This window comes from Rhamphochromis longiceps, linkage group LG17, assembly GCF_057381845.1.
Source record: "Rhamphochromis longiceps isolate RC_006_pf linkage group LG17, R_longiceps_female_GT1.1, whole genome shotgun sequence".
Lineage (NCBI taxonomy): Eukaryota > Metazoa > Chordata > Actinopteri > Cichliformes > Cichlidae > Rhamphochromis > Rhamphochromis longiceps.
In genome coordinates, this window is record NC_140573.1 from 5528657 (window position 1) to 5547073 (window position 18417).

The 18417-nt window shown below is 41.4% G+C and overlaps 3 protein-coding genes across 4 annotated transcripts in view; 1 reads left to right on the forward strand and 2 right to left on the reverse strand.

Annotated features, from left to right (window-relative positions):
- camk1da (calcium/calmodulin-dependent protein kinase 1Da) overlaps positions 1–1324 on the reverse strand; it is a 71100-nt gene extending 69776 nt beyond the window's left edge. The window contains exon 1 of the mRNA XM_085387077.1: positions 981–1324. Coding sequence (XP_085243203.1) covers positions 981–1081 — 101 coding nt within the window. The 5' untranslated portion in view covers positions 1082–1324. The remainder of the gene's footprint in view (positions 1–980) is intronic.
- A 3354-nt stretch (positions 1325–4678) lies between these two features.
- Positions 4679–12552, reverse strand: cdc123 (cell division cycle 123 homolog (S. cerevisiae)). Its single transcript, XM_085387078.1, has 14 exons — positions 12520–12552; positions 12285–12369; positions 11970–12041; positions 11738–11801; positions 11475–11507; positions 11043–11138; positions 9946–10052; positions 9655–9706; positions 7013–7088; positions 6656–6778; positions 6322–6350; positions 6123–6224; positions 5900–6037; positions 4679–5459 (listed from the first exon to the last, which is right to left on the reverse strand). Exons 2-14 carry the CDS (start codon positions 12356–12358, stop codon positions 5400–5402), a joined length of 1026 nt encoding a protein of 341 aa, XP_085243204.1. The 5' UTR covers positions 12359–12369; positions 12520–12552; the 3' UTR covers positions 4679–5399.
- A 360-nt stretch (positions 12553–12912) lies between these two features.
- Positions 12913–18240, forward strand: nudt5 (nudix (nucleoside diphosphate linked moiety X)-type motif 5). 2 transcript variants are annotated; one of them, XM_085387081.1, is made up of 9 exons: positions 12913–12983; positions 13299–13368; positions 13633–13700; positions 14675–14727; positions 14805–14912; positions 15020–15115; positions 15263–15364; positions 17475–17528; positions 17618–18240. In XM_085387081.1, the coding sequence occupies exons 2-9, from the start codon at positions 13312–13314 to the stop codon at positions 17725–17727; spliced, it is 648 nt and encodes a 215-aa protein (XP_085243207.1). In that variant the 5' UTR covers positions 12913–12983; positions 13299–13311; the 3' UTR covers positions 17728–18240. The 2 variants fall into 2 exon arrangements, with proteins under 2 accessions (XP_085243207.1, XP_085243206.1); XM_085387080.1 differs by lacking the exon at positions 12913–12983 and adding an exon at positions 12990–13137.
- The last annotated feature ends 177 nt before the right edge of the window (positions 18241–18417 follow it).

The window sequence follows — 18417 nt, forward strand, 5'->3', positions numbered from 1 at the left end:
AGTGGCTGATGACTGTATAGGTATTTAGCAGATAAATCAACAGACAGGGCCAACATCAGCCAATATTAATAATATTTAAATGCATCGCTACCTCTAAAATGACAAGTGCACCCATGCCATACCAGTAAAAAGCCACCCATAGCATAAAAAACACCCTTTTTACAAATGATTTTGTCAGCTCTAACACAATCCTCAAGTCTCTGCATGTTTTGTTATGGAATAAATGAAATACGTGTACAGTCATTTCCATGGGAATCTGACAATGTGATGCCAAAGATGAGCGCAACAACATTGATTACAGCTACTCAAAAAGCTCTCAAAAGCCCTGCAAGCCTCTTTCAAAACATTACGAAAATACTACACTTGATGTGCTGATACCACAAAGCCCTGATTTAAAACCACTACAATCATTTATGTGTGTAATGTCACTGATTAAAAATATATGTCGACAGGCAGAACTAACGACGAGAGGCCGAAGTGGGTATATAAACGACTGAAAAGATAACATTTGTGAATTGTGAAGCTAGCTAAAAGTTCTCAATATTTGGTGTAAACAGTTATCACGCTAGCTAAAAGTAATCCCTAACAAACTGAAACAGCTGAACATCTTGTGTAAGCGGAATATTCAGCTGCTATAAAGTCATTAGTACATAGTACTCGGTGCTTTATTACACAGCGATGCCACAGCACGAAATCCACTGACGTGATTAAAGCCCCCCGCTGAGCAACCACAGAGCTCCGACAAGCATCCGCAAGAAGACTACAGTAATAGCAACACAGAAGAAGAATGTAGAAAGCGGTCCAAGAGTCAGCACTCATGCACATTTCAAGTCCATTTGAACGCTGCCCCCGAGCGCAGTAAGGTCACCGTAAACTCTCCCAGCAGCCCCGTTTGTAGACAGACACAAGCCCGGATGGATATTACTGGACTATCACTCAGACCAACGAGGTGAACTCAGACAAAAACCGTGTGTACTCACGTGCCGAGGACTTCTTTAAAATCAAAAATCTTCTTAATGTCGTCGACTTGTTTTTTCCACGTTTCCCCTCTGCCGGTGGTGTCTCCGTTCTCCCGAGCCATGGCGCTGCTTTGCCGGCCCAAGTCCGACCCCAACACTGGGCTGCGGGAGCAAGGATGCGAAAATAAAATAAGACTACAGGAGGAGGGGTGGTGTTGGGGAAGAAGACGTGGGCTAGAGTGTTAGGGGTTTGAGAGTCCTGATGGTCTGGGATCCGCTGCTGCAGGACCATGTGAGTCCTCCTGCAGGTTACCGTGTCCCCGCTTCCTCCTCCTCTTTCTCTCTCTCACTCTCTCTCCCTTTACCCGCTCCCCTCCTGCCTCCTCCTCCCGTCTGGATAGTGGCTGAGTAAACGTGGACGAAAGACAAAAGAGCCTCCGCCACGGTCTTTCAAAATAAGAGCATGTTACTTGACAAGCCAAAATTTAGCTGGAATAATATTATTAATAATATTTTTTCTTGCAACCGCCACAGCTATTATACAGTCTTCAATCAGCCCCAGAATCCCTAGGCTAACAGTAAACTCAAAGCATAGGATCTAAGAACGGGGGAAATCATTTGCTGACGCTATCAGACTTCATTAGCTTATGGTATGAACAAGGAAAAAAAAGGTGAAAAAAAAAACCCCCTGTAAAACACAATAAAATAAATCGAGTAGACTAATTTTTTGGACTTTCACCAATGGGGGCGGGAAGTAGTAAATAAATTAATTAGTCTAAAAAAAACACTTCCAGATTTTTTATTTTCTTATCCAATGACGTTTTGTTTTTGTTTTTTCCATTCACTGGATAAGAAATTAACCAATAATTGAAATAACCTATTTTCTGGGTTTACAGTCAAATAAAATGGAAACTCATACTTCACTTTCACCAAACTGGTTAATCACGTCTCACTCTTGATAGATATTTTATCAAACAGTTTCACATATACGCTATCTGGAGTGATTTATTTCACGCCACTCAATTTTTTTCCCCAAAAAATTTGTTTTATATTGAAGACAGAACCTCACAACTTCCGGCATCGCGTTTGTCAAGCATCTCTAACTTGGCGGCTAATCTGCCTCCACCTGCAATTCGATAAACGTCTTTAATAAACGCCTTTAATTGGTGAACCCCCCCCCCCCCCCCCCCCCCCCCCCATCAACATGTCGGGGGACCAGGAGGGGGGTTCCCACTGGTGCACAAAATATCTAGTGTGTTCAAATCCACCTCTTTGCTTCTATGATTGTGATTGTTTATTTAACAACTGCGTCCAAGTCATACTCTGGCAGTGAGTGTTATGACATTAAAGGGAGCCGGTGGAATGCTGTTCCTTGCATCCTGCTACTTCTTTCGAGCAGCAAATTCGCAATGCGCCAGCATTATGACAACAGCTATCACGTATTCATCACCATGTGGGATCCCTAAAGGCGTCCATGTGGCTCAGCGGGGCGCCCAGGGATCAGCGGGGAGCCCAGCTGCAGCAGCGTGCTCACCTAAGTTACAGTGGTCCTCATAACACCTGGATTGCAGACGGAAAGAGCGGTGATCCCCGGGCTCTGACAGCTGCAGGGGCTGAGGTCAGCTCAGGCCGCGTTACTGCCCACAACACACGCGCACATACACGCGCGCACACACACTAGGTTATGTTTGCACTATAAGGAGACAGAGAGCGATAGAGAGAGAGGGGGGTGGAGGACAATGTGTTGCAGCTTCAGCTGCTCATGAGTATTCCGGCTGCAAACTACTGCAGCTCTTCCTCAGCAGCATCCGAGGAAAACTCCTCTCCCCCACGCTTCTCCCCCCTCATCCTAGTCTTTTTCTCTGAGTCAGCAAATCTGACCTCCCCCGGTGAAAGATGATTACCCGGCTGCAAAGGGAGGGAGGATCCGAGGTGGGTGTTAGAGCCATGGTTAAAAAAGAAGATGAAGGTCAAGGAAGACGAATGGGGCCCACTTACTGCCTGCAGCTTGAACACTGACATTTTAAATGCAGACATGTGCGCACGTACAGAAATCATTTGCCTGGCTGAGATGCTGATATGCATATTTCCTCTAATGTCAAACCCTCCAACGATTTCACACTCTGAAATGGCTTGTATTAAACGATCCACTCCCAGCCCCCACCCTCAGTACAGCTTCCATCCTACCTGACATCTGACTTGATGTAATGTGTGGATGGATGAAAGGATTTCTTTAGCAGCTGATGTTATACTGAAATGCAGTCACGATCTACCATATTAAGGAGCTGGGGTTGACACATTTGCTTAGGTGCCAACCAAAGAAGCTGGATTTTGCGGTACTAAACATTACTGTCTTTGGAACAATAGGTCAGGGTTTCAATCCTGGTCAGGGAATGCATTCCATAAGAGTATCCACAAAACACTATACTAGCCTGGAAGTCAGCTGTTGAGGAACAACGACAAACTGAAAAGATGTCTGAAACAAGGCATACATGGACTCAATGAACTGGCAGCTGACTCAATGACAGCGGATATATATGCAACACATGGGAACTATAGAATAGCAGAAAACAAACATCCACAATGACTGAGAAGCACGTGGCAGCTCAGTGCTATAACACAAATAGAACACAGATATGACTGAAGCTGGAGCTCCAGAGGTTACTGCACAGCATTTAGCATGAGCAGCATGGATATGATGAGGCAGCCCTGGTAAAGGACATCAGTCTAACTGAAGCACATGATGCCCAACCACTTGAAAGGAGAGATGCTGAGGATCAAAATTGACGGCAGAATAAAGGTAGCAACCGAGGCGATCACACCCAGCAGAAATAGAGATTCATCAGACCAGGCAACATTTTCCAATCTTCTGCTGACGAGTATTACTTAGCCTGTATGAACTGTAGCCTCGGCTTCCTGTTCTTAGCTGACAAGAGTGACACCTGGTGTGGTCTTCTGCTGCTTCAAGGTTCAGTGTGTTGGATACTCAGAGACACTCTTCTGCATACCTTGCATACAAGTGGTTAATTGAGCTATTGTTGCCTTCTTATCAGCCCTTATTACTGCCATATGATTGGCTCATAGACATATACTTTAAACAGTTGAACAAGTGTACCTAATAATGTGAGCAGAGAGTGTAACTGCAGGCCTATCGTATCTGTATTTTTTTTTAGCTTGATGCACTTAATGAACTGGACTCAGTGCGATTGTGTGTGTGTGTGTACATCTATATTTTTAATCACAGACTGGAGTTCATCATTAGCTAAGCTTTGTATTTACCCTTTAGTCTTTATGATCACGATCAGATTTTGTGATTTGCCCCCTCCCCCCAGCAGCAAATACCCTTTGTCACATTTCAGCAGACAAGCTCGTCCTTATTTGCAGGTCAAACTGGATGTTTACATACACGTTTCAGTTTCATAATGATGACAAGTGGTGAGGCGTATTCACAATATTTGTGTCATGCACACTGTTGCTGCTCGTCCACAGCGGTTTACCTGGCGAGCTGTACCTCTGACACCCACTCTTTCATCTCCCCATAATTGCTCCATCAATCCAGTGAAGAGGAAAAGGGGGAAAAAAGGAAAAGAAACAAAAGTACTGCCCTGTGTCGTGCGTGCGCAGCTCATTTAGCTCTCGGGGTAATGAGAGCTGTTGCGTAACAGTGCAATCAATTTCTAATGTGCTGGTTTACAGCACCCACCAGACTGACAGCCGAGTCAATACACGACAAAGAAGTTTAATGGTGTTCTTTGGAGCAACAGTCTACATTGATGCGTGATGAGGGGAGAGAGAAAAAAGAAATAACAGGACTCCAAATGAGCGCAGGGAGCAATGACTGTGTCAAAACTGCTCAGAGGAAATTGGCAGGGAAAGATGGAGGAGCTGGGATTTCTGGCAAGAAAATTAAAGGTGACTCAGTGATGAAGGGCTTTAGTGTTAAATAGAGAAGTCTGTCAGCCCCATAGGTAAAGAAACAAACTGACACTGTGTGTGTGTGTATCAAATTGATTTCAAACCAAGAGAGACTGTTTTGAGATGTGATACAGATACACAGACTACTCCACAGGCTCAAAGTATAAAAGCAAACATTCTTTACATTGTTAATGAATACATCATTTTACAGTAACACAGTCCCCGCCCCCACAAAAAGTGAAATAACCAACCCCTGGACACGGCAGAGGCCTCTATTAAGATCGGCAATAAGGCGCTAGGCAGTGTCGAAGGAAATGAGTCCCTAAGGAACGGGTAACACGATCTGCTAATTTAACATGCTCCATTCGAGTAATGTGAAGGAGCTATTTAGGAAATCCCGGGTACACCGCGTACCATTCTGAGATTTAAAAAAAAAAAAAAGTAGAAGGAACTGGTGCTGAAACAGAAGAGAGGGTGAAGAGTCACTTCATGCAGATTTTATATGGAGAGCCGATGACGCTGATGTCACTGTGGCGCGTTCTCCTGCTCTTCCTCCTCCTCAGACTCTTCCTGTTGGCTTTTCTTCTGCGAACAGGAGAAGAAGGAGAGGAGAGTTTAACCCTTCACTGCAGTCACCTGTCATTTTACACTAGTGTAGTATAACATTAGAAATTAGTACTTTTCTTGTACGTTTTTTATGGTAATGCTAATCAAAAACTCTCCACATCATATGATTAAGATCGCAGTAACGGAGTCAGCACCAGATGAGCTCAGCATGTCCAGTGGTTACTGATGGGATGCTCTCTAAAGGTCCCAGCTGCTAGTACAATGGTGGTCAGTCAGTGGTCAAACTTTAGAGAACCTGGGCTACATGCTGGTGCAAGAAGTTGAGTCTTTTCTGCTGCAGCCGCAGCTGAAAATGCACTCACTATGTCTTTTGTTTCAACGCCTGAATGGCAAACAACGTTTGTGTTCATGCATGACAAACAGGTCGTCATGCATGAACGCAACTTTCCAGGACCTACCAGCTTGAGGAAGTCGATAAGTTTGTATGCATCCTCTCCTGTGGAGAGGTCGACAAAGTCCCGTGGAATTCTGTAGCTCAGACAGGGGCTGGGTTGCACCGTTACCTCGCTGGTGGTGTAGCGGAACGCCGGGCCTTCCTGCACAGGTCCACAGACACACTGAGCATTCATTAAGACTCCAGAGTGTGTTGCAATACGGGACATACAGTATACAATGACTGACCTGCTGCTCTGCAACCTCTCCAGACGTCAGCTCGCCCCAGGTGAACAGCAGCGAGTCAGTCACCTCTCCGAATGGGTTCAGGTCGATGAGCCACACCCTCCCCTGCGACACACACGAAGACACATACAGTAAATGCAGCTCACAAAGTGTGTGTTGGTTTTTTTTGATTTATCAAGAAAAACATTCAGTATCGAGTTACCTGGCTGTCTCTGTAAACATCAAACACAACTGTAAAGCAGAAAAAAACATCTGAATGAGTAATCATTTAACATTCACACTACTGTCTCGCACAACTTCAAAAAGCAAACTTTTATTACCACCTCACATTAAACATTAAAATCACAAGTGAAATGTCATCAGTCTTCGCTTTCATTTCCGTCCTGCCTAAATTACCCCATTTTTAACAGTACATATTTAATGACTTTCATTACTCCACAAAAAGTCTGTTTCTGTCTGAGGAGAACTTACGAAACTGAAAATATTGCATTAAAATTTACATGTACAGGGAAAAATAAAAGCAGGCTGATGCTCACAGTCTTCATCCAGGAAGTTGTACTGGATGTGCTGGCTGAAGAAGTCCTGAATGGCCTGGCTTATCTGCTCCTCCTGCTTCAGGATGTGCTGGTAATACTGCGTGTAGTCTCTTGGGGAGATAGCTGGGAGATCGCACAGACACATCGTCAGCACACTTTAGATTACATTTTATAATTGGTTCTAAATTAGCCTCCTGAATAACTGTACAGAGAATTTTAAAAAATAATTCCCGTCTCATGCATGAAGCGTACTCTCTTTATGTCCATTTGTAGCCACTCGGTGGCTAACGTGATCAAACGCAGTGCAGATATTTATGGACAACACTCGTGTAAAAGAAGAGGAGGGACAGTTTTTACCGATCAGTTTGTTTTCTTTGACAAAGCAGCGAAACTCTCCGCCAGGAATCAGCTCACTCCACTTCCTCAGTACCAGCTGAAGAAAGAAGACAAGTGTTAGAGTGTGAGACAACCATTAAAGAGGAGACACTGGCGCTAGTAAGCCAATAGAAATACTTAAATACGGCAGCAGATTTGTTGATAATACAAGGAAAGCCAAAGAATGTGTTAGTGCTCTGCATGCAAATTACTCCCAACTGAATCAATATGTAATGAAGTTTTCAGATGACACCATTATTCTTAGCTTACTCACATGCAAGTCTGACATTTTAAACCAGGACTGGACAGGCTTGTGAAAAAACTGAAGAAACGATGGTAGGTGCAGGATCCTTTGCAGATCAAACCTCTCTAACTGTTTTATTTGATCTTATTTAGTTGCACTACAGTATTTTTTACCCAGTCCTGTTATGTTCATGCAATTCCACTGAGCAATGCATATAAACAACAAAGGGATGTGAATATTACTGTACACAGCAATGACATTACACAGGTTACTTTGTACAAACACACTGAAAGTGCGTTTACTTGGCTCATAAATGTGGCCGTGATTGTAAAGCAATCAATCAGCATCTCCGTTTCCTTGGAGACTCCAGGATTTCGGTTCTGCTGCAATGTCTTTTTTTTTCTTTTTCCCCAGCGTGCTTCAGTCCACCTCTAACACCTGTAGTAGTCAAGTTTTTAAGTTTTAGTTGAATGGCAGGAAAAATCATGGGATCGACTTCCCTGACATTTTTGTATTTTCGCTGGCTGGCAGGATTTTAACCAATCCTTCACATGACTGAACTCCAAGTTTGTGCTAATAAATGCTGGTAGGAAGTACAGGCTCCCTTTGTGTAAGCACACCAGCTATAAACACTCATTTTTCTCCTCTGTCAGTTAAACTGATAAATAAAACAGCTCATGCAGAACAGAAAGGATTTAAGGCAATTCTTTTTTCTTTTTTTTCTTAAATTGACTCTTTATCTGTTGTTTACTTCAACTCTTTCCCTCCTTAGTCACGTATTAAGGATAAACCTTGTTTCTCTCTTTTGAACTGACATGTTTCTGTTGTATTTCAGGTCTCCTTCCAGAACTAAATGACTGGATGTGACTGGTGATCTTTGCCTGTATAGCTTATCTGGACTACCCTCGGGAAAAACCTAATACCCAATCTAATAGTTGACAAACTCCATCTTTATTGATATAAACTGAGGTGTCAAAACTTATTAGGGGAAGTCAGAAAAGGTCGCCACTTGTTGCTCTCATGTTTGTGGGTGTGTGTTTTTTGATGTAGCGGTTGGCTGACAATTATTAACTAATCTTATTTCATATGCAAACAGCCTAATGGCCAACACAGGATGACTCACCAGGTCACGAAAAACAAGCCTGTAAGAAAATGACCTCTCTTGACTTATGACCCAGTCATCGCTTTTCTGGTGAGTTTTCAGTCTCAGCTAGTTACTGAATACAATGTTTGTTTTTAAGAAATTACTGTTGTATTTGGAGTCAAACAGATCATAGAGATCAGGGTATGTTTTAGAAGTGGCTGCTGTATGAGTCTGGAAAGTCCTCAGGCTTTTTAGTCAGAGCCAGCGCTCCCTCATAATCTGCAAAACCAAAATAAGCTCGGGGTTATAATAACAGGTGCTGTCACAATGCAAAGAGACTAATCAAACATGATTTCTTTTTCTGAAAATGTTGAGGAGTGTAAATGGTGAAGTTTTTTGTGAAACCGTTTGTCTCCAGTTTTTTGAATAAGTCTTAAATTTTAATCTTTGCATTTTTCTGTTGGGTTCTGAAAATGCCAACTTTGGGAGCCAGCGAGTGACTAAAAAGACACATTTGTAGTTTGTGTTCATAAAGTGACAGCTCAGAAAAGGGTTTTACTTTTAGTTTTTTCTAGGTTTTATTCTTCTTAATCATAAAGAGAGGTGGCATTTCTTGACTCCAGCTATATTTGTTATTGTCAGAGGGATTTACTCTGCTGTGACGGCTCAAATAGAAGAGCTACAGCTGAACAGAAACGCTCTCTTGGTCTTGCTCTGAGCTCTGTATTACAGTGGGACAGCAGTATTACACTGTTTCACCCATCATCCTCACCATATGCTACTAACAGCTGCCACTGGCCCTCGGGCCATACTTTGGCAATCTTTTAACAGCGATGAGAGACACTGTGAGCTGATTTAAGTGCTCGAGTAATTTCAGTTATTTCCATAACGACGCGGGGTTGGCAACCAGCAGAAGCCAGAGGGGTTTTTTGTTCTATCAGTCCTTTTAAACAAGAAGCTAAACACTCAACAGCACCTTCAATATTTGCATCTGTTCAGCTGCTCATTAAAAGAATGATCTAATCAGCCAATCACATGACAGAAATACATTTAGGCATGTAGACATAGACAAGGTGGCCTGTTGATATTCAAACTAAGTAAGGTGATTAAAAAGACTTTGAATGGTTGTTGCTGCCAGAGAGTCTAATCTGATCTACTTTTTTGTTGTTCCAGATTTATGTTGTATTATATTTTGTGAACATGTGTAAAGCAAGAGTAAATTAAGCCTCAGGGTAATGACACAAAAACATATTTGGAGACTATTCTTCTTTATGGTGGGAAAAAGAAAGTATATACCTCATAGTTGATGACTGGGTCTGGGGAGTCCTGGTCGCTGCATTGAAGGAATCTGAACATGGAAATGACAAAAAAGTAATAATAAAAACCTTAAAAATTTACTTTTCACTTTCCCCACACTGAATGTTTGTCATGGAGTGTGAAGCAGCGAGAGGTAAATCTACAGCCCAGCAAACACTGCCAGTTCAAATGGGCCTGCGCACACCACACCAGGTGTTTTTCCTTTTTTCTTTCTTTAAACGAGCCCAGTTGTTTACGATTGTGATGTTGTTGTTAGGCAACGGGACTTACGGCTGCGTGAGGTCATGCGTGATGAAGTCGGAACTTTTGAAGAGCAGAAATATATCACTGAGGCTGCGACACTGCAGGGAGCTGTTCAGAGCAATCCAGTTCGCATCCTGTAGGGAGGGGAAACAAACACACACGTTAAGTTACACTGGATATAAAACGTGTGCATTCAGCTGTTAAAATGACAACATGCTGTGCTGTTAAAAAATGAGACCACAATAAATCATTTGAAAATGAGGCTGCCAAGAGTCCTACATGTTACAATCTCCCAGATTCTCCATGTGTCTCGACTATGAGGTAGGATGGCAATAAAAAAGCCTTTTCTTAGAAAGAAAAACATCCAAGCCAGGTTACAGTTTGCAAAAAATACATCATGTCTCCCAAAAGCATGCGGGAAAATGTGTTACAGTATGATAAGACTACACACACAATTCCAAAGGCATGTTTGGTGCAAAAACCAAGGTAAAGCATGGTGGTGGCATAATCATGATTTGAGGTTGCTTTGCATTAGTCAAGGTGAAGGGAATTGTGAACACTCCCAAATACCAGTCACTTTTAGCCTAAAACCTTCAGTATGACATGACAGAGAGCCTAAACGTAAATTCAAATAAAATGTAAATTCGAATGGCAAAGCTGGATTTCAGATCAAACAGAAAAATCAAATCAAAACAGAAAATCTGAGGGGAGAAGTTAAGAGGATTGTGCAAAGGAGACGGCCTTACAATCTGACAGATCTGCAGAGGTTTTGCAAGGAATGGTGGAAAAATGTTGCAAAGTCAAGTTTTGCCATGCTGATAGACTGAATGTTTTGATTATATCAAAAAGTGCTTCACTAGTATTAGCTTAAGGGTGTGCCCACTTATGCAACTAGCTTGTTGCACTTGGATTTATTTGGTTTGCACTTGAACTGTAAAGGTTATAGGTCACATCAAAGGTGGGAAACATGACTTATTATGGTTTCGTCACACTAACATCAGAAAAACCTGGCAGAACTATATGCCCTCATCCTTAATGAATAATTCATGAGGCATTTAGTGACAAACAGATGTTGGTCATGCTAACACTCTTCAATCTGAAGCAGAGGAAAGCAGTGTTTTTACCCGTGGTGCGCTCCAGTTGAGTTTAGGGAATACACGCCCACCCAGGCTGTTTATGGCCTCCAGCACTTTAGAGGTGAACTCTGGAAACTCAGGAGCCTGGCAGAAACATGACATTTCAGGCTGTTATTCCCACCAAGCAAAATGATAGTACAAGCTTAAAGGTGAGGTCATGCACATTTATTACATAGATGCAACCTGATTTAAAGAAGAATGAGTTCACCTCTTTAGCTTAAATGCTTATATCTACATTAACATAACAGCACACATATGAAGAAACATATACATGGAAGTAATGTAAACTACAAACTGATACTCGGCTATTTTTTAGCAAAATGGTTTTACGTAATCATCCGAATTGACTGTCTTTGGTTTAACTGTAAATATATAATAACAAATAAATGAGGCGCACTTGGACCCATTAAGGACACTTACAGTGACTGTTGTAGTTGTTTCATCGTCTGACCACTAGAAGGGAGGAGAGAGTTAGAAACATGATCGGCCATGCTTCACAAGAGCATCCACCACTGTAACAGCACATATGTGACACCAAAGACGTAAAAGCTTAATATGTCCCATTTAAGGTTTTAAATTTGTTTCACACTTATTTAGGTCATATTCAGTGCGATAGTGACCGTGCGATCCATTTATGATCTCTGTGACGTTCTTCCAATCTTGAAAAAAAGGCTCCAGCTTACCTGAATGTCTTCCTCTGCATCTGAGTCGCTGTTGTTAGTTTGTGTCTGCTGTGTGTTGTGGTCACTTGAGGGAAGAGAGAATGAGGAAAAGTGTAAAATCAGAAGAGACAGCATGTAATCTGTGAGCAACTGTCAGAACGCCCAATTACGTTTAAATCATGATTTCCACGACAGAACACATAGGAAACATAACCGTGTGTGTGTGTGTGTGTGTGTGTGTGTAGTCTGATACCTTCCAGAGACTACCAGTGTCCCATCGTCCAGTAAATAGTCTATTACATTCTGAGGCAGTGGAAGAATCAGACTGGAAAACAAGACGAACCACATCACGTGTATAATACACAGAAACCAACAAAATATATGAAATAAAAGCACAGAAGTAGAAGAAGGGTGCACTGTTTACTATTTACACTCACAAAGACAGAAAGGGCAGCTGTCTGCTTTTTGTCTGTCGGCTAACGTTAGCAGCCGACTAGCTGCCCTTTATTTTACAGCAACAATTATAAAAACGTTCAGTGGACTTGCTCTACAAACGTTAGCAGTTTACCTTTTAATCGTATGTTTCTTAAATATCGGATACCAAACCGAAAACTGACAGTTGACAACTTGCTCCTTCTTCATGCTGCAATATCCTGTAAAGGAAACGAGTCCATCAGTAAATAACTTCCGAATCTCTTTTAGAAACACATTAAAATTCTGGCTTGAAATTACACAAAATCTTCACAGTTATGAATCGATTTTAATGATTTTAATTTTACTCAGAAAACGGTGAAAATAAATACATTAGTTAGCTGTTGGTACAATTAAAAACCGTGCCATAAGTTTTCGCTCAGGGAATCATTTTCATGGTGCACATGTAGGCGTGCAGTGAGCTGACGGAGATCGTTTATTAAAAAGAAGACCTCACTGTGGATGCCTTAAACTACAATTGTAAACGTAAAAAAATAAAAAATGTTATTTATTTTAAAGAATTAACCGGATTCATATATAGGTGTATTTTCCGTGAAATGTCTTTTTTTTTACTGCAAACAAAGCCGATAATTAAAACTAGAATGAAGTAATTGCTGGATTTGTATTGTAAATATTTCATTAAAAATGTTAACATTGAAACTGTTTATTGAAATAGATTTAAGTTTCTCGGTTCTTCCCATTATTGTGACGTTTGTTGTATCAGGAAGTGGCAGCAGAGTGACTCATCATCGTTTCTCTACTCTCTACAACTAGTCACACACGAAAGGGAGTTCACGTGAGTTAATTTGAGTGTTTTTTACAAATTTACCGGATTGTTAAAAGTTTGAAATACTCGAGCTCTGGCAGTTTGTAGCACTGTGAAGGGTAAAGCAGATACCCGCCGTTAAATAAACAAAGACACACAGGGAAGGAAAGCTAAATGCGGAAAGGTAGGGGGAAATTGAACGGTCTTGCAGTTGCCTGGCTCTGGCAGCTAATTGAGTAGCTCATGATCTGAAACGTCTCTTCAGCGTTTAAGCACGGGTCGATACAACTGCTGTATTTTCCTGCCCAGGTCAGGCTTTCTGACTCGTCTTTCTTTCATTTTCAGTCGGACAGTAACAATGAGCAACCACGAAGAACCCAAAGACACTGCAGCTCCTCACATTGTGAAAGAAGAGGTGTGTGTGTGTGTGTGTGTGTGTGTGTGTGTGTGTGTGTGTGTGTTTAAATGTTTGTGAATGAGGGCGTTCAGAAAAAAAAAATGTCGACGCTAGCAGTATAAAATTGCTATAATAGTGCATTGGCTATAAATTGGCTTCACTTGTGTAATATAAAAATTGTGTTATACAGTTTAAAGTAATAAAGTTTCAATGTGGAGCTTCCATGTTAGTTTACTGAACAGTAGGCATGTGATGAGCTGTGTGTATGTGTTTGTTTTCTAGCTTATTGCGGCAGGGAAATGGGTGAAGCTGGAAAAGACTACATATGTGGACCCCGCTGGAAACACCAGGTATTGTTCTGTCTGTGGGTTTCCATATTCTCAGTGAGATTAATTAACACTGATAAATAGTGGATAGTAATATAAAACATAGCCTGAGTTTAAAATAATGAGTGTATGTGCAGTGACAAAAAGATCTTTGTTTAATTTAGAAATTTGGGAAATTTTGGTGTTTATCCAGACAAAACAATAGATTTAATGTGTAATATAATAGCTTAACTGAAATGGAGTAGCTTGAAAGAATAACACAGAACACATTGCTGGTCTATTGAGGTGAAGAGAGAGCCAAATGTGAAAGCAACGGTACTGTTAGTGCTACATCCCTACCCCCACCAATGGTCATGATCTATGGGTAGCAATGGAAAGAATGAGATCGCGAATCCACACTCTGGAAATAAGCATCCTCCGAGTGGTGGCTGAGCTGAGGGCGAGAAGGTGCTCAGGGTAGAACCGCTGCCTCTCCACAAAGGAGTCGTCTGAAGTGGTTTGAGCATCTAAGATAGTGCCTGGGTCCCTTCTAGGCAAGGTATGTCTTACTTGGAGGAGACCCCAGGGTAGACCTAGGATTTGCTGCGGAGGTTATGTCTCTCAGATGGATTGGGGAAAAACTCTTTCCAATGGAAGACTTGGAAGAGGTGGCTAGGAAGAAGGAAGTCTGAGCATCTCTGCTTAGACTGCTACCCAGCGACGTAGACACATAATTCAGTTTTTTTTCACCATCATCATTCATTTTTACTCTTAGCGAAGTACAAACCTGTCTGAAACACTCAGTTTCAGACAGGTTTTTTCTGCTCTTGTCTCTATACGATGTCAGTAGATGGTTATGTGGATGTTTCCTCTCAGGAGCCCCACCCACCAACTGTTCAAAAATGTTGATTTTGATGGGCAGAAGAAAGTTAGCTTAACTGGAAGAGGAAGGAAGGATGGTAGAACAGCACAACAGGTCCACCCTTAAACTACTTTGATTACCTGTTTTAAACCTCCAGAACCTGGGAGACTGTGAAACGGACAACGAGGCGGGCCAACACTGAAGCAGATGGTGAGCGTATCTTCTTTCATTTTCTGGTTGTTCAGCTTTTGCCAGAGTTATTGAAGGCTAACACATATTTCCTCCAGGTGTGGGAATAATCGCTCTGCTGAAACGGACGCTGCATAAGGACTGCGTAGTGATGGTGAAGCAGTTCCGCCCTCCTCTGGGATGCTGCACTCTGGAGTTTCCTGCAGGTCAGTTTTTTCACTCATGATGTGCTCGATGATGGAGTATGTTCCAGGGTAATGAAAAGTGCTTAATCATCTCCAAGTTGGCACTTTGTTATTTTTCTGTTGTTTAGGATTGATTGATGAGGGGGAAACTGCCGAGGCGGCTGCACTGAGGGAACTGAAGGAGGAAACTGGTTACACAGGAGAAGTAGTAGGAGTCACTCCAGGTACTATTACACACCATACTGCAGAAATTCAGGGATCGGCAGGATGAAGTGTCCATACACATTTTATCTTTGAAAATTCCAATAAGAGCGATAAGGTTAAGTAGACTGATAAGTTTGTTTTGGCTAACATTATTGCTGTGCTTGCAGCAACCTGTCTGGACCCTGGTCTGTCTAACTGCACCATTCAGACTATCCTGGTCAACATCAATGGTGACGATGTGGAGAATATCAACCCAACACAGAAGCTGGGTGAGAAAACTTTTCACAACTCAGTTTTTTCACCATCATCATTCATTTTTACTCTAACTTGTTTAGGACATAATTCAGTTGGCCATGTTGCCTTCATCACTTTTCTTAGATTCACTTACAAGCAGAATTCCTGTGCAGTAATCTGAAGCCGGTGCTAAAATAATTAAACTCTATTCTAGAGGGAAAACTTGATGACTTTCAAATATATATTTTTTACCCTGAGCTATGCTTGATGGGTCACTGTTTCATCTGACATGATCACGGACAGAAATGACTCCCCACAGATAGCAAAGTGACCCCTGACTGGATCGACCCCGGTGTCTATTGCTGTCTGTATAGGCCAGCAGTCCACTGTTCACCTTAGCTGTTTATATGCTGTGTGAAGAGTTTCCACATCTATTTACTCTGGAGGAGGATGTAAAACTTTGAAAGGAGTCTGATACAGGTCATGAGTCGGTGAAGCTCACTTCTGTCAGGCAGCTGTAGTGAGGTGAAAATTTGAGGATATGTTGAAGTTTTCTGTCAGTAAGCGCTGCTGTTTTTGAAGCTGTTAGCCAGCGTTTCTGAAACTGTCTTGAAGAGGATGTAACGTTGCTGAACTCCGAACTACAAGACTGTCAGGAATTAATAAGTATGTTTGCTCGTTTTTCTTGTGTTAGTCACATTGTTTCTTTCCTCAGATGATAAAACATAGATGTCATGAGACTTCAAGTTGTTGTAGATGAAACTACACAGTACTGTGTAGTGCTGTTAACAAAAAAAGAAATGGGCCTTCTAATCTGTACCAAAATGTTATGATTTACCTGGATAGAACTTTATTAATCCCTTGGGTAGGTTCCTCCAGGAAATTCAGTTTCCAGTAGCAGAACGCCAACAGAAATTTGCATAGTAAAGAAATAGAATGTAATATAAAGTAAAGGTGAATGAGAGAATATACTATTAGCATATATACAAATATAAATACAAAATATATAAATAGGCAATGAAATATACTCATTTATGAGATGTAGCAGCCAAATGTCTATTGCACATTTCAACTATTGTCAGTCTATTGCACAGTGATTAGTTCTTCTTCAGTGATTGTTTGCAAACACTAGTTTGGTTTTCCCCACCCTCCTTTGTCCTTCCCCTTCCCCTCCCCTCCAGAGAGGAGTTAACCAGTTTGACGGTGTGTGGGACAAAGGAGTTTTCATTTGTACTATTGCTCCTGTAACATGATTTCTGTCAGAGTAGGAGAATATTAGCTTACTCTTAATTAGTTTTGGTGCTTAAATGCGTTACTGTAATGAGCTCCTTGGACAGCTTCTAGAATTCATTTGGTAGTTGGATCTTCACTTTTCTCATGCAGGCTTTTACATTGCTGGGAGTAACAAGAGGTTATGGTAGTGTAGTTTATTGAAGCACACACAAAGTATCTGCCTTAACAAGCCTGTGCCCCTTTTTTCTTAACAATTCATTCACAAATGGATGAAATGGTCATTTAGAGGTTTTGGTTGTGTTAATTAAAGTTAGGCCAAAATGAGTAGTTGGTTCATCATTTTTCCAATCTGTAAATTGAAGATTTTGTGATCTTTCTGTTAAAAATTAACAATACCTTCGTGACTTCATGTCACTGTAGCTCACCTGCTTGAGCAGCTGATCTAATGCTGAAGCCTACTGCAGCAGTCTGGGTTAGTGTAATGGCTCGAAAGTCTCAGTTGGTTTTGACATTCAAACCTTCCAGCCTCTGCAGTTCAATTGGCAATTTAGAAACAAAGTATCAATCCTGTCGTGCTATTGATCCGATACAATACCAAGACTAATTGCATCTGCTGTCTCCTGTGAGTTTTACCTTTGTCATAAGCATCTGTACTCAAACATGAACTGTCCGTATCAGATTGTCCCACTGTTATGCAGCGTTCACGTGTTAAACCTCCTAAAACATGAAGAGAAACTCAGTCTTCCCTTTTTATGCTTCTTAAAAAACCAATATCATTATGTTAAACTTGTTCTCTTGTGTTGTTTTTTCCCCCCCACAGATGATGGAGGTGAGTCATGTTTCAGTTCCCTTTTTAAGTAGCCCTCAGACATAAAGGCCCATGTGACCATTTCATTGATCTTCTCCTTCCAGAATTTGTCGAAGTTATTCTTTTACCGCTTGACGAGTTCCAGACCAAAATAGACGGTGCGACTTTTCACACACTAAAGTTTGTGCAAGCATTCAGACTGTAAGAATTAAAGCCTAACATGAGCTTCCCTCATTTTATCCCACAGATTTGTTGCAGAAGGAAAAAATAATGGTGGATGCTAGGGTGTACATCTTCGCCATGGGGATGGCTCAGGCCTTCTTTAAGCCAAGAGAGCTGCCTGTGCTGAAGCAGTGAAGGCAACCTGCTGAAGATGAGGATTGACAGGAAGAAATAGTCTCTTTTTTGTTACACGGGGCTTCTGCATAGGAGCACAAAATTTGGACGTGTGTTTTTAAAAATGAGGATTTTTTTTTTTTTTATTTCAAATTGTGAAATCAAAATATTTGTGCTTTTGAGACTAATAGAGCTATGTGTTTAAAATCATACTCAAAACTGAAAACTTGAAGTCAGAGGAGGAATTCAAAGCTGTGAGAAAGCAAACCTATGAAGAAGCCCTGTTTACACTACATGTGCTGGACCAGTTTTTGCTCTTGGTGTGAAGATTCCACCATAACTCATGGTTGGGCTTTAAGCCTGACAAATAGTAGTTTCCAAGTTTTTATAAGATAGCTTGACTTAACACAGGTTCTTGTAGGTTGTATTTACTGATTTGAAAACATTCCTTTACATGTGCTTACATACTGTTTGACTTAATGAGAGAAAAATCCACCTCAAACTAATTACCCGTTTAAAAGCTGGCTGTATGGGCTTTGTGGGGAAAAAACAGACTTCACTAAGTTGAATAATTCCAGCTCATGTCTCCTTTGGTCATTTCAGAATGGAAAGGAGCCAATGGTCACAAAAACTGTCACAAAGTGATAACGGTAACATAATTGGCAGATATATTAACATTTTAAGAGCGTAACTTCTCTGTAATGTACAGCA